We start from the raw sequence: 25869 nt of genomic DNA on the forward strand, positions 1-25869 counted from the left end.
TTAAGTTGACCATCTAACCTTGTAAAGATATGTACATCTTAAGGTGGAGTTCTGGGGGAAAAATCATATTTAAATTCTCAATTTATATATTAATTTATAAAATAGCTCTATTTTCATATTAGGTAACATTTCAGCCCCTCAACTGGCATTTCCCACTGACATTACTTCAATTTGCCTCATGTACGAAAATCTCTGAACAGCAGATTTTAAAAAAAATTACAGTACAGTATATTCATGATTGTTTTAAAATAAAAGTAAATTCCACCCAGGAATATTGGATAACCAGATTAAAAATACATTTAATATTTTGCTGCCTCTTGACATTTTTACTTACACTAAAATGAATAGATTTTTGTAAGAAGGAAATACTAAGGAATAAATGGCTCTGTAGTGCTCTACAAATTGGAATCTACTTGACTTTCTTTAACACCGGGTGCAGTTTAATTTTTTTATGGCTTCTAACAGTGACTTCTTTGGGTATGGCTTCTAACAGTGACTTCTTTGGGGAATTGTAAACAAATGATCTCCAGTTATGTCAAAAAAGTTCTGAAGATGCAATGTTCTTGCAGCTGAAGTTTCCTGAAGGCCACACTTTTGGAGCAAGTCTTCTGGTTTAACTTGCAGATACTTCTGAAGAAGAATCAAAATCCTCACTAGAGAAATTCATCTCTATACCAGAATCATCAGAATTTACAAGGCAAATTTGTTCAGAAGCAGCCTCTGAAATTTGGTTTTGACTAACTGTTTGCTTTCCAGAAGTGTCAGAGTATGGGGTTTCCCAGAACCAACTTTCCATGTCCACAGAAGAACAGGTGTAATTTTTACATCTCAAGAAACGGGAGTACAATTGAAGGTTGGGTGGCAGGCTCAGACATTTCCTTAATGATAATTTGCTTGATTTTCTGCAAAAGAAAAAAAAAGAAGGATCAAAATGATATATCAGCTAAAGTTGACATGTAATATTCTTTCTTTTTTTTTTGTAAATCTTTATTCATTTTTTAATCATACAACAAGTGCATTAAACATAATAAAAACAATTTTCATATATCACTTGTATTTACAATCAAATATTCTTATATGAAAAAATAAATACCCCCCTTTTTATCAATATTCCTAAACCATATGATATACAATCCCCTCCCCAACCCTACCCCAACCCCACATATATACTACCCATGTGCTAAGATATCTGTAATATTCTTTCTAATCTCATTCTTAGATGAAGAATATTTTTCAGTACTGCTTCTCCAAGTCTGATTTTTTTATGCTTTACACCCTCAAAATTTAAATCAAATCTTTGCCACCACAATTTATTATATAGCAGTCATTTCTCCTTCAGTTTTTTTTTATTGGTTCCCTGTCAAATGTTTACCACATGAGCTCACCAGAGCAGGAAAAATTCTTCCATAACATTAAGCATGTGGGACTGTTCCATTAACACCTGCTGGCTGGTTCAAGAGTGCATAATTCTAAGCCAGCCAAAGTACCTACAATCAAGAGTTAAGAGAGGAAAACCCCAGGTATTTGCAAAATAAAGAATCATGAACCATAGCCCTAGTAGGAGTTTGTTCCATTTTAAATAGAAACACAAAAGTAGCAAGAAAAAAAAACACTATTCACTTCTCTTTCCCAAATTATAGAACAGTAGATTATAAGAACATAATAGCCTTACTGGGTCAGACCAATGGTACATCTAGCTCAATAGTCCATCCTCATGGTAGCCAATCCAGGTCACTAGTATCTACAAAAACCCCAAATGGTAGCAACATTCCATACTACTGATCCAGGGCAAGCAGTGGCTTCCACCATATCTTTCTCAATAAACAGACTATGGACTTTTCCTCCAGGAAATTGTCCAAACCTTTCTTAAAACCAGCTACGCTATCCACTCTACCACAACCTCTGGCGATGTGTTCTAGAGCTTAACAATTCTATGTGTGAAAAAATATTTCTTCCTATTGGTTTTAAAAGTATTTCCCTGTAATTTCATTGAGTATCCCCTAGTCTTTGTCATTTTTGACAGTAAAAATTCTGGACATTCATATGGCCCCTGCGGATGCTTACGAGCTCCTTTCTGGGGTTTTGCGGCAACACCATGGCTGTGCTTTGCCAGGGATGCACTTGAACTGCTCCCCGGCTCATACCTGGCCTTTATTCCTGGCCCTTGCACCATCTGGTAACTTGACACCCCTCGAGGGAGTAGAGGAGGCTAAGCCAGTGTTCTCCCCCTTTCAGGCGCTGTGCAGCCTGTGGGACACGGACAATCTTCAGACAGCCGTCCATCACAAATCTGGCATAAATCCAAGGTATCCTGGCCTGGTGTTTTGAGGCAAATAGAGGCTTTTATTTTCAAATCATGAAATCCCAAATGGCCGCTACAGCAGCAATTTTAGCACCAAAAATGGCCCAGGGAGCTAAACTGGCTCTGAAATTAGTGATTTTGGGATTTTAGAGATGGGGGAACCTAACTAGCTTCAGAACACCACCTGCCCCACCCCACTCCCAATTTTGTTTTTCAGACTGTCAGCCTTTTACTCACTATATCATGCTATGTGTTGGGAGATGCATGTGCTGAAGCTGCAAACTGCTTACAGGGAGAACTTCTGCCTCAAGTCTGGAATTCGGACTGCTTGTGTCTTCAGGCTGCCTCTCAGGCCCAACAAACTGGTCGAAGACATGAACTCCATCAGATCCCACAAACGCAAATGGGGAGGTGGTGAGGAAAGCAGTCTTCCCAATCCTGGAAAAACCACCATAGAGTCACTCAGCCTGCACTCAAGCCCACTGTGGATGAACTAGAGGCAAGCCTTGCTCCCAAGGGAACAGTCTCTAAGCCCCTGAACGTTTAGTGCATGCTGTCTAAGTGGGTGCACTGCAAAACAGTCTGCCCCTTGAAAGTAGACCCTCAACATCAGAGTCAACACTCTCCCATAGCCAGAGATGCCCAAGATTGAGATCCTCTGCAGCACTGAAAAGCCTCGCAAACGGTCAGCAAAAAAATAAATAAATCAAATTTAATTGAAAAATGAAAACAAACAGAAAAACAAGCTTCTATCATCTCACTTCCAGAGACAACCGAGGAATTGGAGGACAGTCCAGAGGGATGGGAGGCAGAGCAAAAGAATGCCAATGAGGCTCTCTATAAGAATTCTCGTGAGAAGGGATTGATTACCCACAGGTTCAGGAATAAAGTGTCTTGTCGCACTAGAACAAAAGATTAGGTTCTTATCTTTGCTAATCTTCTTTCTTGTAAATCCTCCCTTTATTCTGGGACCAGTGGGTTGTATGCATCCTCAGCTGCCAGGCACTGTAGAAAACTTCAGACAATTGAAGTCCCAACTCTTCCCTCTGCTACAATATCCTAGAGCATGCCCCTTGGACCCCAGTTAGTCTTTAAGCAGCCAGAAACATCTACAAAAGATAAACAAGAGAGAGGGGGAAACGGGGAACTCCCCGCCAAACAAATCAATTCTGCTCATATTAACATATGCAAAACAGCAACAATCAAAACTAGAAAACAGGTTATGAAACATTAGAAATGTGAACGACAAATACAGTGCTATAGGGAGACACAGCCTGCACTGTCAGAAAGGGGTGCAAACCAGGGACTGACCCCCCCAAAAAAAATTTAGTGCTAGATCCAGTCAGACAGCACTCTTAAAGGCTGGTCCGAAATGTAAATTCAGCTTACCAGTACTTCAAAGCAGGTGATCAGCGAATCAGGCATACATAGGGTGGGTTCCCATAATAAAGGGAGGATTTACAAGAAATAAGATTAGCAAAAGTAAGAACCTAATCTTTCGTTCTTGCACAATATCCCTTTATTCCGGGACCAGTGGGATACAACAGAATAATCACAAAAACATCAGGATGGGACTTATGAGCTTGCTGCTAACACCAAGGCACCAAAAGCAGCAGCATCCCGCTTAGCTGCCACATCAATCTTGTAAAACTTGGTGAAGGTGTGCAAGAAGGACCGCGTAGCAGCCCTGCAAATCGAACTTCCTGATTCACATGGAAGACAGAAACCACATTTGGAAGGTAGGAACCGTACGCAAGAGCACTTTGGTATCCGTAATACACAAGAAAGGATCCTGATAAGAAAGAGCTTGGAGCTCTAAAACTGAGCCGAAATGACAACCACAAGGAAAACTGTCTTTTTTTTTTTTTTTTTTTTTTTATAATTTTGAATACATTACAATATCCAATAATTTCAAAGGAAAAAAGGAAATCACACAGAAACAATACATAATCAAATCATACATACATAATTCCTTTCAAGCCCACATTAACGGGGAGAACATGTTACTATTTCTAATCAAATAAAATCAAGAAAACTAAAGGACAATAATTCTCAGTTCATACTAACAACCTTGAATCTTTCCTTACTAAATGGGATATTAATTTATTTACTCCTCTTATTCTCAGCTGGATGAAACAAAAATTAATTTCTGTTCTCTTGCTACTAAAAATTGTTGTAGTTGTATAGGATCCCAAAAGGCATACTCAATATCTTGCAACTTAACCAAACATTTACAAGGAAATTTGAGGTAAAAAGATGCCTCTAGGGCCAAGGAAAACTGTCTTGATAGTGAGATCAATCAAGGAAGTCTGCTCCAGAGGCTCATAAGGCAGGCAAGCCAGGGAGCAGAGAACCAGATTCCATGTTGGACAAGGGAGGTGCAAAGGAGGCCTCAGACAAACTACACCCCAAAGAAAATGGACTATGTCCGGATGAGCCACCCAAAGATCCCCTCAAGGCAACAGGGTCCAGGCAGGACAGGCCGGAAACCTGAACCCATAGGGAAGCTACTGTAAGGCCCTTTTTCAGGCCTTTAGGCAGAAACTTCAGCACCTGAGGAACCGAGGGAGAAGAAGGATCATCCTGATGGCTGGTGCACCAAGCCTGTTGTACCGCCAAGCTTTCGTATTGGCTGCCACATGGACTTCCGTTTGATGTGAAGCAGTGAAGCTATCATCGCAGAATAGCCCTGGGCTGTCAAGGCCACAAACTCAAGAGCCATGGTAAGACCAAAGTGTTCTAGGTCCTGCAGAGTGATTGGCCCCTATGTGAGGAGCCGAGGGTGACAAGGCAATCGCAGCCCCCAGCCCCACCAGGTCAGCATACCAAGATTGCCTCAGCCACTTGGGAGCCATCAAGATCACCGGCCCTGGGCGCTCTGCTATGTGACGCAGCAAACGCCCTATCATGGGCTATGAAGGGAAGATATAAAGAAGACCCTCCTGCGGCCAGGACTGCACCAGAATGTCCAGGCCATCACTGCCAGGCTCGATGACAACTGAAAAACCCATCAGCCTTCTTGTTCGCCAGGGTCTATGCACTCGAACACTCTCCCGGAAAGAGAGACTACTCTCTGGGATCCAGTGTCTGGCAACTGAAAAAGTCTACCTGATCATTGTCCACACCTGCCACATGAGCCACGGACAGCGAAACCAGATGTCTTTCCGCCCAGCAAGAGAGCAACTGGGCCTCCACGTTCAGATAGGGACTCCTCATCCTCCCCTGCCGGTTAACGTAAGCCACTGCCGTAGCATTGCCTGAGAACACTCCGACTGCTCAATGATTGAGATGACACTGGAAATGCAAGAGGGCCAGACAAAATTGCCCTTAGTTCCAGGCGATTGTTCTGGTTCATGGCCGGTGGTCGTCCTCAGAACACAAGTGGTTGATCAGACATATAGACTGCCCACCAGCTGGAGAGACTCGCGTCCCTTGACAGTCACCCAATCCAAAATCCGGAGCAGAAGGCCTCTGGCTAGTGACTGGGGACGCAACCACCATGCCATGCTGCTGTGCACCGCCGCTGTCGGCAGGAGGGTAAGCAATGGGTCCCATTGCGGATTCCACATACACTTGTTTTGTAACAAGTGCTTTAAATGTATTAACATGTTCATATTTAGCATACTGTACATGTTTCATTATGTACTATAAAAATTCTTCACAAAAAACTTGTCTTTATAGCTATCTATCACTTACCTTTGTGGAAAGTTAAGCCTCTTTCTTGCTCGTGTAAAGACAGCACCTACTACTATTTGCATCTGTTCTTGCATCCAACACACATCATCAGGTATATTGGGGAACCAATCAACTAACCTACAGCATTACAAAAAAAAAAAAAAAAGAGCAAGAATTTGTACTATGCAACCAATCATTAATTTTACATGGGCAATGGAAAGAGGAGAGACATTTTTTAGGAGATCCTCATAATTCAAAAATCAACTTTTGCTTTACCATAAAGCATGACAGGAAGAGTAGGAAACAAATCTGAAAGATCCAGAAAGATCTTGCCATTTGGCTATACTTTTATTTAAAAAAAAATCTAATAGGAGTAAAGATCAGGTCAGTGTTAAAAACATATGCCAATGCAGCATCACAGACCATAATTAAATTTATTGTTCAGCCAATTGGGACAGAAAATTGTATGGGCCCAAGCTATCAGAAGAAATGTACATTTATTTCAAATGAAAATAGGAAATTAAAAAAACAAACTTTGAAATTTCACATTTCAATTTTATTTTCAAAAGAAAACCTTTCAGTTTTATAAAACTACATTATTCCCCAAATTCAATATAAGATACCCAATTTACACATGTGATTTGAGTAACGAGCCTATTACCTGGGTGCTAGCAATCAATTATTGTCATTAATTGGAAACAATTTGGATTTGTGCATGCATCTTGCTAGATGCTATTCTAGCAAGTTCGTAATTTGAGAATGGAACCAAAAAGGAGTAACAGCAGATTCCACTATGCCCTAATTCAGTAAACAGTGCCCAACTTGGAGTGCCTTTTCTGGAACAGCGCTTGGCATGAATTTTCTCTGGTGTCCAAATTTGAGTTCCATTTACTAAATTTAGTTCTATATATACTGTATATTTCAATCCATAAGATGCACCTGACCATAAGATGCACCCTATATTTAGAGGAGGAAAACCAGAAACCCTATTCTGAACCAAATATTCCCTGCCTGGCTCTGCACCCAACTCCACACTCCTTGCCCCCCCCTCTGAAGGTCTAGTGGTAGGCCAGGACAAGGCAGACAGGGCACAGGGCAGGCAGGCCTAGCAGGGAGAGGGCAGGCAGGCAGGGTCCCCCGGTACCTTTTTGTACTCCCGGCAGTCCAGTGCTGTGTCAACAGGCTTTCCTGCTCTTCGCTTGCTGGATGGCTGTGGCAGCGAGAGGCAGAACGGTGAACAAGGTATGTACAAGCTTTTCGCATGCCTGCCTGGTCCCGCGCCGCTGCCTGAATGGCTGCCGTCAATTCTCACGAGTATTTGCCCACTCTAAGTTTTAGTCCTGTCATGATGTCACACCAGTTCTTCATACCTATTTCTTTCAGTAAAGGCTTTGTGTATCAGATTTATTTATGATAATAACAGAAGAATGCAATGCCCGTCTATTTCTGATGCAGTATCTAATGTGTTCTCATGCTTTGCTAAACTATTTATAAAACTGAGCAATATTCCTCCTCCGGGCTGTATGAACATTCAGGGACAATTGTCCTTTGTTATGATCAGCTACCCACCACTCCAGATTTCTATTTGTTATTACTAAAACTTCCATCTTAGGCACTGTGATATATCTACTACAGAAGTGCACTACAGTAAACAGTAAATGAAACAACCAAGGCGTTGGGGAAGCAGGCATCCTCTGCCTTCGCTACTTCATATGCTCGCTGACCTATTAAAGTAAACTGGCATCCTGGAATGGCCCGCTTGACTACTAACTCCCATAAAAAACAAGCACGTGGTTTTTATGAATTCAGTTTTGTTTATTTATTTTTTTTAAATTTATTATTTATACTTTTACAATTTAACATGTCAATCAGTACTTGAAGGAAATATAACAATCCAATAAGAAAAACAAATATTAATTATAAAATAATGCCACATAGTAACTATGAGTAAAGTCCACAATCTGAAATCACTTCCAAGGGTAGTTGGTTTCAAGAAATAAACTAAATTAATACAATACAAATAACAGAGTGCAGTTGGAGTTATTTAACTAATGGCCTGCTGGGTGATTCCATGGAGGTATCTGGAATTCTTGTGGTTACTTTACCTTCAAGAAAAAACTGCAGTTGATCGGGTTCATAAAAAATATATCTATTACTCTGATAAGTGATGCAACATTTACAGGGGAAACGTAATTGAAAAGTTGCCCCTAAACTCAAAACAGACTGACGACAAGCCAAGAACTTCTTACGTCTGGCTTGTGTCCACCTAGATACATCAGGAAATATAGAAATTTTGAATCCATGAAATTCCACCTTTTCAGTCCTATAGAATAGACGAAGAATTGCTTCTTTATCTTGAAGAAAGACAAAAGTTACCAATAAAGTGGCTCTAGGCAATAAATCTTCTTGCGATGTCTCCAGCATACCAGTGAGATCCAATTCTCCCGGTATGACGTTCCCTTTATTTTTATCCTCCTTTGGTAAATTTAGGTAATATATCTTTTGTAATGGTGGCATGTTATTTTCAGGAAATTTCAAAACAGTGTTCAAAAAGGAATGAAATAGATCCCTAGGAGATTGAAACTTGGAAACAGGAAAATTTAAAAGTCTCAAATTCAAGTTCCTATTAACATTTTCCAAATTTTCAATTTTCCTAGCAAGTAAAACTTTATCCTTAAGTTGTAAATTAGTAGTAATCTTCCCATCTGCCACAGATTTCTCCAATTTGTCCATTCTAAGAGACTGTTGCTGGAGTTTCTCTTCAAAAGTTTTAAATTTACTATTAGTATTTTGTGTGGAAAGTACAATTTGGGAGCATACCTTATGTAAAGTCTCCATAGCGCTCCATAAAGCCTCCATGTCGATCACCGCTGGTTTAATCAGGGGAGCGGGGGTAGCTATTCCGGGGGACTCCACCATAGGATCCATCTCCACCTTCCCCGCTTCCCGCTGACTTTCAGGTCCTCCGGTTTCCGATGCTGACTGTAAGGAAGTCAGCAAGCTGTGGTTTCCATCCGGGGTCAGGGGTGAGACCTGCAGCGCCGCCGGAGACATCAATTCCGGCGCTTCCTGTGCGTCTGAGGGCGTCCCCGACATCATCCCGGGACGCGGAGGAACTCCGGGCCCAAAGGGGCTAAGCGAAACGTCGCTTTCCAGGACCGAGGTCTGCCCTCCTCGGTCTGCGGATGCGCCCTCTGCAACTGGGACAACATAAGATGTTATTGCCGCTTGCCAAGTCAGTGAAGTGGAAGAGGAGGCAGGAAGCACACTCCTCTGCTTACCCCTGCGCTTGGGCATAGCAGGTAAATTCTATAAGAAAAAGTTGAAAAATTGAGAGAAAATGCCGAGCAGAGCAGGAGCCACTTAATAGCGCGACTCACTCCGACGCCATCTTGATTCCGACCCAGTTTTGTTTATTAACATTTGATCCATCTACTGCCCACCAGCCACTATCTGAACTGAACGCTCTACTTTCCAAGAAAGGAGAGTTTTACCGATCAGATGGTTAAAGTACGGGGTCCTTCCGCCACTGGCTTTTGTGTTTCTTGGCAGCAAAGTCGGAGGCCTCCGATAGCTGAGCAACCTCGGAACCCATTGCCGGGAAGAGAAATGAAAGGGGTGAGACCACCTGCCACACTGAAAACCCCGAAAGTGTCGACAAAGCATCGCGAACAATGGAGACAGCGACCCTTGCAGCCCGGAGTGTGTGCGATGGGGACAAACCACTAGTAAGTAGCATGCCTTTCATTCCAGAGAAAGTGTGAATGGATGGTTGTAGATAATTAGGAGCAAAATAAAATATGGGCGAATTCTGTGTAGTAAGAAGCTTATAAAGTAAAAAAAATACTCAAAAACACGTTTGTACTGGCAGCGGTGCAGAACCAGGCAGGCACACCTACCTTGTTCGCCGCTCTGCCTCTCGCTGCAGCTGTCCAGTAAGGGAAGAGCAGGAGCACCTGCCAATACAGCGCTGGACCGTCAGGAATACAAAAAGGTACGGGGGGGGAGGGGTATTCACTCCATAAGACGCACACTTATTTCCACCCACTTTTGGGTGGAAAAAAGTGCATCTTATGAAGCAAAAAATACGGTATATATTTAAATGAAAGTGGCCTCCGAGAACTTTCTTAAGAGATCAGACACCACAGGTGACCCTTGAGGGGAGGAATGCTGGCCTAGTACCTAACCCTCAGTAAGCCTGGATGTAAGAGAGAGGTTGTAGAGGCTCAGCATTAAAGTTTCTGGCAGGCCCACCCCTAGCTCATTTTTTTACTTAGTCTTAATTTATTGTCAATTATTCTACTTAGAACAATAGGAGAACTGTTTATATTTCACTACCTGCTAAAGAATATAATATAACCCTAAGATTATCTAAGAAACAAACACTAAATAAAGCATATAATATAATCCTAAGGCTCTCTATACTAGTCTAATATATTCCTTAAAAAAATAAAAATAAATAAATTTAATATTTTTATTGAAAAAATTTTGTGTGACACTAGAGAACATAAACATGAAGTATTTTCAGACTGTCGTATCTAAGAACTCTAATGATGGACTTAAGGAAAAAAAATAATCTCACCTCAAAGCCAAAGAATATGCGGATTCTACAGGAAGTGTATAGGGCATCATCATATAGGACACCACACGCATAGGTAAAATGTTACAAAGCTGAGAGTAAAGTCCTTCCTTCTCCTTACAAGCTTCTTGCAGTGCTGGAGAACAAAATTATACATAAATACTGCTTTAAGATACATGGTCAGTTACATGCAAACATCTTTCAAAAAAGTCCTATGGCCACAAAAAGTAGATTAGTGGTTTAAAAATAGATACTAATTGTGGTGGATATTGTACAAGGAAAATCCATACCAATATTTTTCCCCTAGTGAATGATGGCTTTACAGAATTCCAGAGCAGTGACTTAACTAGGCCATAACACCAACTGTTTAGTAATGCATTATGATATACAAATTTTTCCACTTGGGAATTTGAAAGATATGATAAAAAAAAAATAATAATTGAAAGTGGATGAAAAATAGAACCACCTTATCAAAACACTATAAAACAGGGTCAAAATATTTGTGATAAACATGCATTGTTGCAGGTTCTATAGAGGCTTTTCCATCGCATCAGATAATATCTTGAAATTTTAGTCATTATTATATTCATTCAATATAGAAATCCCCAGTTTTTGCCAACTAGCCAGAGAAGGGGGGCAGAATTATATATCCAGTTTCAGTGTTTTTGGCAATTTCTCACTGTGGACCACTGGGTGCCAGAGTGTGTAAAGATTTTTGTATCAATTTTCTCCAACTAATCCACGATAACAGGTCACAAGCTCTCTTACTCTCACCTTCCCCACCTTGGAAGAGAAACAAGCATGAATGAGCAAGGCATATCAATGAGGTTCCTTTGCAGGAGAGGGGGGCCCAGGGCTTCTAACTCCTATGTTCTTATTGGCTAAAAAATAAAATTCATGATGTTGACCCATACTGAACTCTGAGAATCTACTTTATCTACGTAAAAGGATATACCTTTTGACTACCATCCTGCCTTTCCTTTGCCAAAATGATTAGCTGGCTTCTCTGGACTTAAAGGATGCCTACCATCCACATTCCTAGTCATCCTTACCACTGGACATTACTCCAAGTTTGCTTTCAAGAGAAAAGAAAAAACACCATCAGTACTAGATTTCTCTGGCATCCAGAGATTTCATGAAATTCTTAGCACCTGCTGTGGCACAGCTTTTGGAGGCTGGGGCTCTTCTTCCCTTATCTGAAATTACTCATCTTGGTATGATCCTTTCAAAATGTTCAAAAGCCTCTGCAGACCATCACTTCCTTACTTAAAAAAATTATGATTCCTAACATGGAGAAATGAAGTTACTAACTTGTAGCAGATGTTCTCCGAGGTCATATATCCTTTATATCAGTGATGTCATCAACTGAGCTCAGTACAGAGATGCTTTCTTCTAGCTTAATTTCCAGAAGCCTCTTGAAACATGCCACTGTGTATGTGTGCGCCTTCCTATTTGCCACCGTCACGCAGATCAGTGCATAAAAATTCAATTCCTAGAGGGAGGTGGATGAGTACGAGTGCTGTCCTCCAACACTATTGCTACACATGAGTAACTTTATTTCCTCAGGGGACAAACAGAATACATTCACATATGGAAATCCCTGAAATTAAAAAGGGAAATAACCAAGGCCTAGCACAGGCTATTTTTTATTTTTTTTTAAATCAGCCTGGAACAGAAAAGAAAATCCTTACTTGAACTTTGTAGGTCCATCTGAAGGAAACTAGGTAGTTGACAGACCAAGGAACATTTTCAGCTCTGTAGACTGACTCATGGGAGACAATGGTAATGGATCTACAAATATGAGGTCTAACCTTTCATATGCATTGGCTGATCGAAGATTTGCGACAAGCCAAGGGAGCACATTGTATTAAAGAAAATCAATGTATGTAGTCTCATTGGCTCTGTTCTATGTGCATGTTGAAATCCCCTAGGATTATAGTTTTAATTGACGATAGGTTAACATTCAGAAGTATATTAGAGATAATGGAGAAGTCATCCTTCCCTCCTCTGGAGTTCCTTTCTACCCTAACTCCTGTTAACAATGTCGAGCTTTGCGAATGTAGAGATGATACGGTATACAAACCTAAGGTTTAGTTTAGTTTATTGATTTTCAGATATTAACAGTGCAATACACAAATGTATAAACATATAATAAATCAACAAATGCACATTCATCTTACAGACATACATGAACCACCATTTTATCCCTCCCACCCACCCACCCAATGACTAATCAATAACAACACAAATACATCTACTATTTTGGATCTGCCTAGCAGGATTGCAATGCAGTAGTCAAAGATTGAGAGTACTAGTGATATTACTACATTGGATATTGCTTGATGGGTTAGGTAGGGTTTTAGTCCTCTGACCCAGTAGAGTTTGCCATAAGCATTTTTCACGATATGTTAGATGTGTATCATCCTATCTGGGTTTGGGTCTAGCCATACTCCTAGGTTTCTCACTCTTTCCACTGATGATTTTATGGTGTTGCTGTTAAGAGTTGGTAACTTGGGCTGTTTTCACCCCATTTGTTGTTTAGAAGTAGTTCTTTTTTTTCCCTGGTGGCTACTAGTTGGTTTGTTTGGAACCAACCAAAGATTTTCTCTAGGCCTGTCTTGATCTGCTTGGTTTTCATGTCCCGTTTATTCAGTGGGATGATTAGTTGGACGTCTGCATAGGTGTAGTATTCCCATCCTTGTAATCTTTATTCCTCCCATTTACCTTTGAGTCTCATAATGCCACTTTTGCATTTCTATCACTGACATATCTAAAAAATGTCTTCTCTCCATTATACCATGACAGCTATTTTTTTCTTCCATTTGTATCTTTGCTTTCCTGACTACTCAACTAGCTTCTTTTAACTTTTCCAGATATTTTTGCCTGTCTTCCTCTTTCTGCAATCTTTTGTAGTTTATGAAAGCTAACCTCTTATTCCTTAACTTCTCAGCTACTACTTTTGAGAACCAAAGCGTCCTTTTCCTCTTACTTTTATTTGCCTCACAAAAAGGTCTGTCACCCTTACAATAACTCTTTTCACTTTTGTCCATTGCATTTCTACTCCTTCCAGACATTCCCATCCAGACAATTCCTTGATGTAATCTCCCATCTGAACAAATTTGTTTTTTTAAAAAGTCTAGAACCTTTACTTTTGAATGAACTCTCATATATCCATCGTAATATTAAATCGTACCATGCAGTGATCACTGGATGCCAGATGATCACCCACTGTAACATCAGAAACACATTCCCCGTTTGTAAGCACTAAGTCCAGTATGACCCCATCCCATGTGGGTTCCATTACCAACTGCTAGAACAGTTCTTCTTGTAGAGAATCCAGGATATCCCTACTTCTAGAAGACCCTGCAATAGGGAAACACCAATCAACATCCGGCATGTTAAATCACCTATTAGTAAAAACTTCTCCCTTTTTAGAAATATTCTGAATATCTACTATTAAATTTCTGTCCACTTCTTCCATCTGTCAATGAGGTCTGTATATCACACCAATGTATGAGGGTCATTTCATAAATAATGCACACTATTTTTTTATTTTTTTTCATGTTTTATTTTTTTTCATTAATATCCTGTGTTTCAAAATCTAATATAATAAAAGGCTAAGCCGCGCATGCGCACTCCCATCGCGTGTTCTGTTTTCCGTGCGCTGTAGGGCACCACAGATAGGAGTGCGCATGTGCGCGAAACACTCTCTCTCCTCCCCGGAGGTGGATGTCGGCCGCGGCGGCTGTCGGTGGTTGCAGGCCGCGCAAAGCTCTCTCTCTCCCTTCCCCCCCCGAGGCGGATGTCAGCGGTTGCAGGCCGCAGGAGCCCAGACGCTATTTAAAAAAAAAAAAAAGGCAAGTTTTTAAAGTCATTAAAAGCCTTCGGCATACTTCACGGCCGATGGCTTTTCAAACCCCCCAGCACCGCCGCCACTGTAGCTTTTCAAACCCTCCAGCTTTGTGGTTAAGGCTTGGCTTCTTCGAGCAGCAGCAGCGTTTAAAATTCGCTGCTGTTGCCAGCTTCAGACCTTCCTCTCTGGTGGGTCCTAACTATTTCATGTTTTCATGAAGACAGGACCCGCCAGAGAGGAAGACCTGAAGCCGGCAACAGAAATTAATTATAAATGCTGCTGCTGCCCGATGAAGTTGAAGGAGGAAAGGGAGCAGAGGGGGAGAGAACGGTAGGGCATGGAGGTAAGGAGGAAGGTATGGGGGGGGAGGAAAATGCTGCAGCACAGGGAAATGAAGGGGCAGAAAAAGGAAGGGAGGCATACTGCTGGGCAGGGGGAGCAGGAAAAAGGGACAGGGGAAGAGGTGCTGATGGGGGGGGGGAGAAAAATGAAGGGAGGCCTATTGCTGGACAGGGGAAGCAGGAAGGAGGTGATGATGGACAGGGGGGAGGTAAAACAAAGGGAGAAGGGCTGCTGCTGGATAAGGTGAGAAGTGATGGAGTGGTGGAGGACACAGGGCAGGTAAAAGGAAGGGAGAATGGACAGGGGGAGCAGGCAAAAAAACAGAAATACAAAAAGCAGCTAAGGAGAAAAAAAAAAAAAAAAAGACAGGCACACATATATTCTTGCACTCGTTAATGTAACGGGCTATAAGACTAGTACCGTATTTTCACTCATATACCGTGCACCTGTGTAAAACGCGCGCACATGGGTATAGCGTGCGGGAAACTGTAATTTATGTAAATAAATTTTTATATACCGCGCACACCCGTATACTGCGCATTCCCCGACTCTCCTCTGGCCACCCCGACTCTTCTTTCGCCCGCCCCTCCTCTCCCCCTTGAAGTCCTGTCCCCACCCTGAAAGCCTAATGACCCCCCCCGACATCCGATTCACCCCCCCGCAGGACCGCTCGCACCCCCACCTCGAAGGACCGCTCGCATGCACTCGCACCCCCATCCCGAAGGACCGCTCGCATCCCCCCAGCCTCCCGACCCCCCCCATCATGTAGAAGCTCCTACCGTTGTCCTGCTGCTTCCTCTTGACGGTCCCGGCCCTTCTGTAAGCCCTGCGTCTGCGCTGCTTCCTCTTCCGGCGGTCCCGCCCTTTCTCTGAGGTTATGCACGGTTTGTAAAAATCGTGTATAACGCGCAAGTTATATGCGTGAAAATACAGGGGGGGTATGTATATATATATATATATACATATATACAGTGGTGCCTCACACAACGAACTTAATTGGTTCCAGGAGCAAGTTTGTTATGCGAAAAGTTCGTTATGTGAAACGCGTTTTCCCATAACAATACATGTTAAAAAAAATAATTCGTTCTGTAGCATAAAATATGCTAAGATGACATAAAAAAAGATAAATTTTTTGTTATTATTTTTATTTAGATACATCTAAAAACATAATTGTTTTTTAAAACAACACACATTTTTTAAATTTAAAGACAGACTAAGTAGAGTCTAATTTTACAGTGAGAGAGGGCAGAGTCTCAGCGGCAAAAACTGGGACTTAACTGTTCATTTTTTTTTTCTAGCATCGGGGAAGCGGCGAGAGTAGCTCCGCCCCCCCAACGCATCAGCAGTAGGCGCCGGGCCCCTGCGAGCCGACGGTCCGCCACTGCACAGGGAGCCAGGCGGAGAGAGGGCAGTTAAGCGCAGTGCCTGCGCGGAAGGATGCAGCTCGGGCGACTTCGTTGTGTGAAACGAAGTTCGTTGTAGGAAGCAAGACATGAAGTTCGTTGTGCGCAGCGTTCGCTGTGCGAGGCGTTCGTTATGCGAGGCACCACTGTATATATATATATATATATATAAATGGAGGGTATATGTCAAACAATACATGGGGGGGGACGGGACAGTCTACCTTAGGCCACCTCTTAGTTACCCTCGCTTGTATTATTAATCTTCAGACCCTCAGAAATGCCACCAGATGCTCAAATACATTTCATAGTATCTGGCTTTATGCATTCGGTCTTCACCGGGTCACTTAAAGCAGTTTTTCATATGCTAAATTGAATGTAATAAACCTTTCAACGTTTCATAATTGTTTAGTGCAACTATAATATACTTAACTTAGGTGGTCAATAGTAAGGGTTAAGTATGCCAACATGTTTCACCCTGGGGGGGGGGGTTTCTTCAGGGCTACAATCCCTTAGTTGAAACTTGTTACCCGCAACGCGACCACCGAGTCCCTATTACCAAGATCCTGGTAATAGGGACTCGGTGGTTGCGTTGCGGGTAAAAAGTTTCAACTAAGGGACACCAGGACACCCAGCAGATTAACCTAGAACGTAAGTCACAAGTACTTCCTTCTCTCTCATTCTTTCTTCTTTCTTTTTCTTTCTCTCTTCTTCAGACATCTGCACAGCAATGACCACTTTCGCACATCACACACGAAGAGACTAGGAAGAAGAATGGAAGCAGCAGGAACCCCGAGGAGCTTCTGGAGGAGCTTCCCAGTGTACTGCACCAGGTGTCATATGTACAGAGCAAACACTATGCATTAAAGGGGGGGGTTCCCCCCACACCCCCGTCGTAGCTCATTAAAAATAAGTTTTTCAGCGGCGCGCTTCTTTCTTGCGCCGAATTGTCAGGCGCACTTCTTTCTTGCGCCGAATTGTCAGGCACGCGCTATTATCCCATCACCCACCTGGGCTTCTTAAGCTGTCCATCTTAAGCACCAGACATTAACACATCTTAGCTGTCTTTAGCATCTCTTTGCTGTATCAATGGTCCTTTGTTACTTTTAAGCACTGATGCAATTTAGGCTGTCTGGGGCAATCTAAGGCTGTTTGCACTGACATACCCTAAGGTCAGACATGAATGATATGATCTCCCACAGGCCTTTGCTGACATTGGTAAGGCCAACCGAAAATGCTGAGGCTGACACAAAGCTCAAATTTTCTTTTGAAAATCAGATCCAGCCTGTGGTCCTGAGCATTCTTCAGGACAACACCGTCTTCACTGGGAAGAGAAGTAAATTTTATAACCTGAGCCGCCAAGAAATCCACCTTAGGAAGTGCAAACAGTTTCTGGAAATTGGGAGCCATGAGGTACAGCTTGGTCATCACCTTAGCCCCTCACAAGGGCCCCTCTGGTGTTCCCCATGCTCTGTCACCATCATACCAATCTCAGGATACAAAGAAAAAAATGTGGACTGGATCTTGGAGCTGCTCAACATCGAGTGCTGGGTAGAAGCAGGTTTGCAGAGCCTCTAAATCTAGTTACCATAGAAAGACTGCAATGACTTCATTTAAAAGCTGATTGGCTTAAAAAGCCTGCACAAAAGGTCAGATCCTTTCCCCGGTCTAGGGCTGCTACAGCCTCGTGGATAGAATCACCCATACAAGAACCTGCATTCCCTATAGAGCAGGGGTGTCAAAGTCCCTCCTCGAGGGCCGGAATCCAGTCGGGTTTTCTGGATTTCCCCAATGAATATGCATTGAAAGCAGTGCATGCACATAGATCTCATGCAGATTCATTGGGGAAATCCTGAAAACCCGACTGGATTCCGGCCCTCGAGGACCGACTTCGACACCTGTGCTATAGAGGAAGCACTTCTAGTAAGTAGACGCATTGATTCAGATCCCCAATTATCTAAGTCCGTCTCCAACTAGACCTCAAGGTTCTGGAGATCCTTTTCTTGTGAAGGAGCCAGGTTCTGCAGAAACAAACCCTCTTGCATGTTAACTAGGGGAGCTACAATAATGGACAAAAAAATGTCAAAAACACGAGTTATGGGGTGGTGACCCTTAAGGAAGCCTCAGAGACTAAGAAAACCCACAAATCTACTCCACCCCGATGTCTACTATAGACAGTAATGGACTATATTCAGTGTTGCCATGTGCTGTGCAGGGTATACAGAATCTTGTCCGTTTCGCCTTCTTTTACACAAGCTGAAAAGCCTGAAAATCTTCTATTCCACTAGTCTCCATACAATTCTTAGTGGAGAAGTGAAATGCAGCCAGCTCACATGCTTCAAACAAAACCAAGTGAGCAGACTCCCATGGACCAAACCCTGAGTCGATCCAAGTGTTAGGCAGACTGGATGCCCTGCAGCAAGGGTTGTCTACAGTTTCTCCCAGCCAAAGCTATTCCAGGACTAATGGAGCCTCTATAGCACCCAAAGCCTTGAGCAAACATTGGATAAAACCCTAAATTTTAAAAAACTTAAACAGAGCAGATGACATCTTCGCAACTTGCTTGCAGAAGGGAAAAAACTGGAGAAGGCAGTGCATGGTGATACAGGGAGGCGGAGCTGAAAATGTAGATGTCTTCTGCAGTGGTGAAGATGCATTATCCATAGGTTCAGAACTTTTCTATGGGCATTAACAGTTACAAGGGGGTGCTGAAAATTTCTCAGTCCAACTAATTTATTAAATTCTGAGCATTATTTTGCCACTCCAGCTGAAAAGAGTATTATTTTGCAAAGTGCCAAGCTGAGAATTATAATGCTATGTTTTGATTGTTTCAGACCACTTAATGAACCATGTCAATGAAAAGTGTGGAATTTTCAAATTTGGAACTCCTTAAGTTCCTATTCCTGCAGAAGAAACGCAAAAGGAAATCTATGAATCTATGATGTAAAAACATTGAGTGACAAATGCCCATCATACTCCACAGTGAAGAAGTGCTGTGCAAACTTTCAGCTTGGAGATTGAGATCGAACACGAGTAAGATCTGAGAGGCCTCAAATGGTATCAACTCCTGAAATTGTTGACCAGGTCCATGACACAATTTTGGCAGATCAGCAAATATCAGCTAAACTAATTGCTGATATACTGATATCCAGGAAATGTATCAAGTATATAATCCACAAGCAGCTGGGTATGCAGTAGCTGTCAGCCAAGTGGGTGCCCAAACATTTGAATACTGATGAGAAAACGTCGAGTGGACACTTCCAAGTTGATTTTGCATCATTCTCAGCGAGCTGGTGCCAACTTTTTGAATGACTAATTACTGTTGAGACAAAATAGTCCATGCAATAGCAGCACTCAGGTTCTCCAAGGCCAAGGAAACTCAAGACCCAAAAGTCAGTAAGAAAGGTCATGGCCACAGTATTTGGGATCAGGAAGTTGTAATGACCATCTTCCAAGGGGCCAAACAGTTAATGCAGAATACTACTGTAACTTACAGTGCTGATTAAAGGAGGCATTGAAAGAAAAAAGGAGAGGGAAGCTATGTAAAGTAGTTCTTTTGCAAGACAATGCACCTGTTCACAAGGCTGACAAAATGATGTATGTTTTGACAGTTGGGATTTCAGTGACTAGACCATCCACCCTACTCCATTTTACTATTTTCTGTTTCCAAATCTTAAAGAGAGGATTTGGAGGCGATTGCCGCGGAGCAGTATTTCAGTGACTAGACAAGAGTATTTTTTGGAAGGGTTGAACTTATAAGTGACTATGTGAATTAATTTGTAAGTTTCATGGCTCCACGTCACTCCCTTCTTGGTTGGGCTGACAACTTTTAAGCACCCCCTTGTATATAACACCTGTCAGTCAAGATAATGTAGCTTAGGAAAATAAGATTTAATTCACAACAAAATAATATGCTAAATTGCAGCTGTCATGACATTTATTGGTGTATGTGGAATGAAAGTGCATTTTACATATTAGAAGCTAAATGAAACATTTAAAAAATGAACAAGATTATGAAAAGTTGCACAGCATGGTTCATGGAATTCTTTCCAATGTGTGTACATGTGTGTGAACTGCTTCTTCTATGGAAATGCTCTGTGCTGTTTGATTTTTTTTTGAGGGGTTAAGGGGCATTATTCCTCTGGAACCCTCAAATTGATTTTGGAAAAAGGGTCAATGTATCTTTTCATTGGTTTTTCACTGTACCAAGTTTCAGCTAATTATGTTTAATTTTCATGAAACCTAGAAGTATTTTGTTTCCCAGGCAGACATTTCTCAATTCTTTCGCACAATTATTTACAACATTCATTGGGTTAGAAAGGATAAAAATTGTTCTTTACCTTATTACCTCTTTCTATAGGGAGACAACAAATCTTGTGATTTTATGGTTTGGTTTGGGTTTGTGCTTGTACCAACATTTCCATTTTAAATTATTAGTTTGGCTTTTCTAAAGACCCATTAGAGTCTGGTTTCAACACTTATTTTTACAGTAGCCTTGGCACCAGATAAGAATTGGTTTAGACTTTAAAAAAAATAAATTAAAAACTGGGGGGGGGGGGGGGGTATAAAATTCTAATGTTTCCAGATCTGGCACGAGACACACAAAACGTCTATGTGAATTCTTGATTTTAAAGCCAGGTGTTACTGCTCTTGGGGATGACCTTTTTTCTTCATCGCCCATGTAAATGTGCGATACAATATCAAATGGAAAAATATGTTTTCTTTGATCCTAGCCAGTTTATGTCCTTCTTGCCAGGGGCCTGCTTGAAAGAAGGGGAGATATGAGTTCTCTTTGATTTAGTAGATATCCTCTCAGCTAATTGAACTACAGTGGTGCCTCACACAACGAACTTAATTGGTTCCAGGAGCAAGTTTGTTATGCGAAAAGTTCGTTATGTGAAACGCGTTTTCCCATAACAATACATGTTAAAAAAAATAATTCGTTCTGTAGCATAAAATATGCTAAGATGACATAAAAAAAGATAAATTTTTGGTTATTATTTTTATTTAGATACATCTAAAAACATAATTGTTTTTTAAAACAACACACATTTTTTAAATTTAAAGACAGACTAAGTAGAGTCTAATTTTACAGTGAGAGAGGGCAGAGTCTCAGCGGCAAAAACTGGGACTTAACTGTTCATTTTTTTTTTTTTTCTACCGTGTTTCCCCGATGATAAGGCAGGGCCATCAAATAAGACAGCCCCCCCTTTTTAGAAAAAAAATGTAAAATAAGGCACCCCCCCGCAAATACCGTATTTTCGCGGATATAACGCGCACCATTGTAAAACGCGCACAGGGGTATAGCGCGCAGAAATCACGATGATATGTACAAAAACTTTTCTATACCGCGCTCAGGCATATAACGCGCATGCTGCCCGACTCTCCTTTCGCCCGCCCTGACTTTCCGTGCGCTGTCCCGACTCTCCGTTCACCCCCCCTGACTTCCGTGCACTGTCCTCCCTTGAAGTCCTGTCCCCCCTTGAAGGTCTGTCCCCATCCTGAAAGCCTGATGCCCCCCCCCGACGTCCGATACATCCCCCCCCCGGCAGGACCACTCGCACCCTCACCCCGAAGGACCGCCGACTCCCCAACAATATCGGGCCAGGAGGGAGCCCAAACCCTCCTGGCCACGGCGACCCCCTAACCCCACCCCGCACTACATTACGGGCAGGAGGGATCCCAGGCCCTCCTGCCCTCGACACAAACCCCCTCCCCCCAACGACCGCCCCCCCCCAAGAACCTCCGCCCGTCCCCCAGCCGACCCGCGACCCCCCTGGCCGACCCCCACGACACCCCCACCCGCCTTCCCCGTACCTTTGTGTAGTTGGGCCAGAAGGGAGCCCAAACCCTCCTGGCCACGGCGACCCCCTAACCCCACCCCGCACTACATTACGGGCAGGAGGGATCCCAGGCCCTCCTGCCCTCGACGCAAACCCCCCTCCCCCCCAGCCGACCCGCGACCCCCCTGGCCGACCCCCACGACCCCCCCACCCCCCTTCCCCGTACCTTTGGAAGTTGGCCGGACAGACGGGAGCCAAACCCGCCTGTCCGGCAGGCAGCCAACGAAGGAATGAGGCCGGATTGGCCCATCCGTCCTAAAGCTCCGCCTACTGGTGGGGCCTAAGGCGCGTGGGCCAATCAGAATAGGCCCTGGAGCCTTAGGTCCCACCTGGGGGCGCGGCCTGAGGCACATGGTCGGGTTTGGCCCATGTGCCTCAGGCCGCGCCCCCAGGTGGGACCTAAGGCTCCAGGGCCTATTCTGATTGGCCCACGCGCCTTAGGCCCCACCAGTAGGCGGAGCTTTAGGACGGATGGGCCAATCCGGCCTCATTCCTTCGTTGGCTGCCTGCCGGACAGGCGGGTTTGGCTCCCGTCTGTCCGGCCAACTTCCAAAGGTACGGGGAAGGGGGGTGGGGGGGTCGGCCAGGGGGGTCGCGGGTCGGCTGGGGGGGGGGGGGGTTTGCGTCGAGGGCAGGAGGGCCTGGGATCCCTCCTGCCCGTAATGTAGTGCGGGGTGGGGTTAGGGGGTCGCCGTGGCCAGGAGGGTTTGGGCTCCCTTCTGGCCCAACTACACAAAGGTACGGGGAAGGCGGGTGGGGGTGTCGTGGGGGTCGGCCAGGGGGGTCGCGGGTCGGCTGGGGGACGGGCGGAGGTTGTTGGGGGGAGGGGGTTTGCGTCGAGGGCAGGAGGGCCTGGGATCCCTCCTGCCCGTAATGTAGTGCGGGGTGGGGTTAGGGGGTCGCCGTGGCCAGGAGGGTTTGGGCTCCCTCCTGGCCCGATATTGTTGGGGAGTCGGCGGTCCTTCGGGGTGAGGGTGCGAGTGGTCCGGCCGGGGGGGGGATGTATCGGACGTCGGAGAGTCGGCCGGGCAAGAGGGCTTGGGCTCCCTCTTGCTCCGATCGTGGATGCGGGTGCGGGTGGGAGCGCGTGCGAGCGGTCGTTCGGGGTGGGGGTGCGAGCGGTCCTGCTGGGGGGGTGAATCGGGCGTCGGGCGGGGTGGGAACTATGTTTAAAAACTTTTCTATACCGCGCTCAGGCATATAACGCGCGAGGGGTATGCGCGGTACGTAAAATCACGTATAACGCGCGCGTTATATCCGCGAAAATACGGTAAGCCACCCACCGATACCTGCGCTTACCCGAATCGGGTGGTACGGTGGGTGACTCCGTGTGGTCCCTGGCACCCCCGACACGATCGGGGCAAGAGGGAGCTCAAGCCCTCTTGCCCCCCCCGACTCCCCGACATGATCGGGGCAAGAGGGAGCTCAAGCCCTCTTGCCCCCCCGACTCCCCGACACGATCGGGGCAAAAGGGAGCTCAAGCCCTCTTGCCCCCCCCGACTCCCCGACACGATCGGGGCAAGAGGGAGCTCAAGCCCTCTTGCCCCCCCGACTCCCCGACACGATCGGGGCAAGAGGGAGCTCAAGCCCTCTTGCCCCCCCGACTCCCCGACACGATCGGGGCAAGAGGGAGCCCAAGCCCTCTTGCCCCCCCGACTCCCCGACACGATTGGGGCAAAAGGGAGCTCAAGCCCTCTTGCCCCCCCGACTCCCCGACACGATCGGGGCAAAAGGGAGCCCAAGCCCTCTTGCCCCGCCGATTCCCCAACTCCCCGACAATATCGGGCCAGGAGGGAGCCCTCCTGGCCACGGCGACCCCCTAACCCCACCCTGCACTACATTACGGGCAGGAGGGATCCCAGGCCCTCCTGCCCTCGACGCAAACCCCCCCTCCCCCCAACGACCGCCCCCCCAAGAACCTCCGACCGCCCCCCCAGCCGACCCGCGACCCCCCTGGCCGACCCCCACGACACCCCCAACCCCCTTCCCCGTACCTTTCTGTAGTTGGCCGGACAGACGGGAGCCAAACCCGCCTGTCCGGCAGGCAGCCATCGACGGAATGAGGCCGGATTGGCCCATCCGTCCCAAAGCTCCGCCTACTGGTGGGGCCTAAGGCACCTGGGCCAATCAGAATAGGCCCGGGAGCCTTAGGTCCCTCCTGGGGGCAGGGCCTGAGGCACATGGTCGGGTTGGGCCCATGTGCCTCAGGCCCCCGCCCCCAGGAGGGACCTAAGGCTCCCGGGCCTATTCTGATTGGCCCAGGCGCCTTAGGCCCCACCAGTAGGCGGAGCTTTGGGACGGATGGGCCAATCCGGCCTCATTCCGTCGTTGGCTGCCTGCCGGACAGGCGGGTTTGGCTCCCGTCTGTCCGGCCAACTACAGAAAGGTACGGGGAAGGGGGTTGGGGGTGTCGTGGGGGGCGGCCAGGGGGGGCGCGGGTCGGCGGGGGGGGCGGTCGGAGGTTCTTGGGGGGGGGCGGTCGTTGGGGGGAGGGGGGGTTTGCGTCGAGGGCAGGAGGGCCATGGGATCCCTCCTGCCCGTAATGTAGTGCAGGGTGGGGTTAGGGGGTCGCCGTGGCCAGGAGGACTTGGGCTCCCTCCTGGCCCGATATTGTCGGGGGAGTTGGGGAATCGGCGGGGCAAGAGGGCTTGGGCTCCTTTTTGCCCCGATCGTGTCGGGGAGTCGGGGGGGCAAGAGGGAGCCAGGCGGAGAGAGGGCAGTTAAGCGCAGTGCCTGCGCGGAAGGATGCAGCTCGGGCGACTTCGTTGTGTGAAACGAAGTTCGTTGTACGAATCAAGACATAAAGTTCGTTGTGCGCAGCATGCGCTGTGCGAGGCGTCCGTTGTGTGAGGCACCACTGTACTTGTTTTCTTTTATAATTAATGTTTTTCTTATTACTAATATGCTCACTGATTCTACTTCTTGGATCTTATTTTGAGGACTTCAGCTGAAGTTAAGCTATTCTTATTATAGTAGATTATATCTGTATAGTTTCTACTGTATTTTATTTTCAGCTTAACTTTATCTTTCTGTACAAGTGGATACTTGATAAGATATTGAAAAAAATTGGATAAATAATAAAGAAAAAAAAAAAAAAAAAAAGAGAGTCTGGTTTCAATACCAGGGCTGGTCCAAAATGTTACAGGACCAGCAATGTACTAAGTTCTAATTTATAAATATCTGAACTTCTTGTAATCATCTTTGATATGCCCTCCTCCAAGTCACCAGTATCCCTTTGATTCAATAAAAACTAGAAAATCTGTATCGTACCTCTAGTAAGGTTAGGAGGTAGTTTCTCGACTACTCTCTTATCCAATGGCCACTGTATTCCCAATAGCTCCTTGTACGGTTTTACCATTTCTGCTTTTTCTTCTAATTGTCTGCAATGTGGTACAGGTTTCTTGCCATCATCACTAAAATAACTAGCTTCATTTATTCTTTCTGCTAAGGGTAAGTCAACAGATGGGTCTGCCAATGTCAACAGGTCTAGAGGAGAAAAAGGACAATACAATTTAATGATAACTTGTTTCCAACTTAGATATAGGTTTTTTGCCTCACAATAGTAAGGAGGCTTCAGTGAACTATATACAATTATAATTAAGCAAATAGTAAAATAAAAAGACAATGCTCCTTCGAAAGGCTTATTTCATTTGCATATAACTATAGTACAGTGGCAGAAAGATTACATGACCTATCTTAACTGCCCATTTACTCTTCCTGTTGCAATATCATCAACCTTACTTGAACTATGGCTTTACTCATTACAACCTACAGCTAGAGATCCTCACTGCAATTCAGCATGTTAACAGAACCAATTTTAGTAGCAAGCCAAATCAAAGTGTAATACTGAACATAACAGAACTGTTCAATTCAGC

General features: G+C 44.7%; 1 protein-coding gene across 4 annotated transcripts in view; it reads right to left on the reverse strand.

Annotated features, from left to right (window-relative positions):
- Positions 1-279: 279 nt before the first annotated feature.
- LOC117364188 (patatin-like phospholipase domain-containing protein 2) overlaps positions 280-25869 on the reverse strand; it is an 88621-nt gene continuing 63031 nt past the window's right edge. For 3 of the 4 annotated variants that reach the window (XM_033953158.1, XM_033953156.1, XM_033953155.1), the window contains 4 exons: positions 25265-25480; positions 10560-10692; positions 5999-6115; positions 280-902 (listed from right to left, as the gene is read on the reverse strand). In XM_033953158.1, coding sequence (XP_033809049.1) covers positions 614-902; positions 5999-6115; positions 10560-10692; positions 25265-25480 — 755 coding nt within the window. In that variant the 3' untranslated portion in view covers positions 280-613. The remainder of the gene's footprint in view (positions 903-5998; positions 6116-10559; positions 10693-25264; positions 25481-25869) is intronic. The other variant, XM_033953157.1, reaches the window with a different exon arrangement.

The sequence above is a fragment of the Geotrypetes seraphini genome, chromosome 7 (genome assembly GCF_902459505.1).
Source record: "Geotrypetes seraphini chromosome 7, aGeoSer1.1, whole genome shotgun sequence".
Lineage (NCBI taxonomy): Eukaryota > Metazoa > Chordata > Amphibia > Gymnophiona > Dermophiidae > Geotrypetes > Geotrypetes seraphini.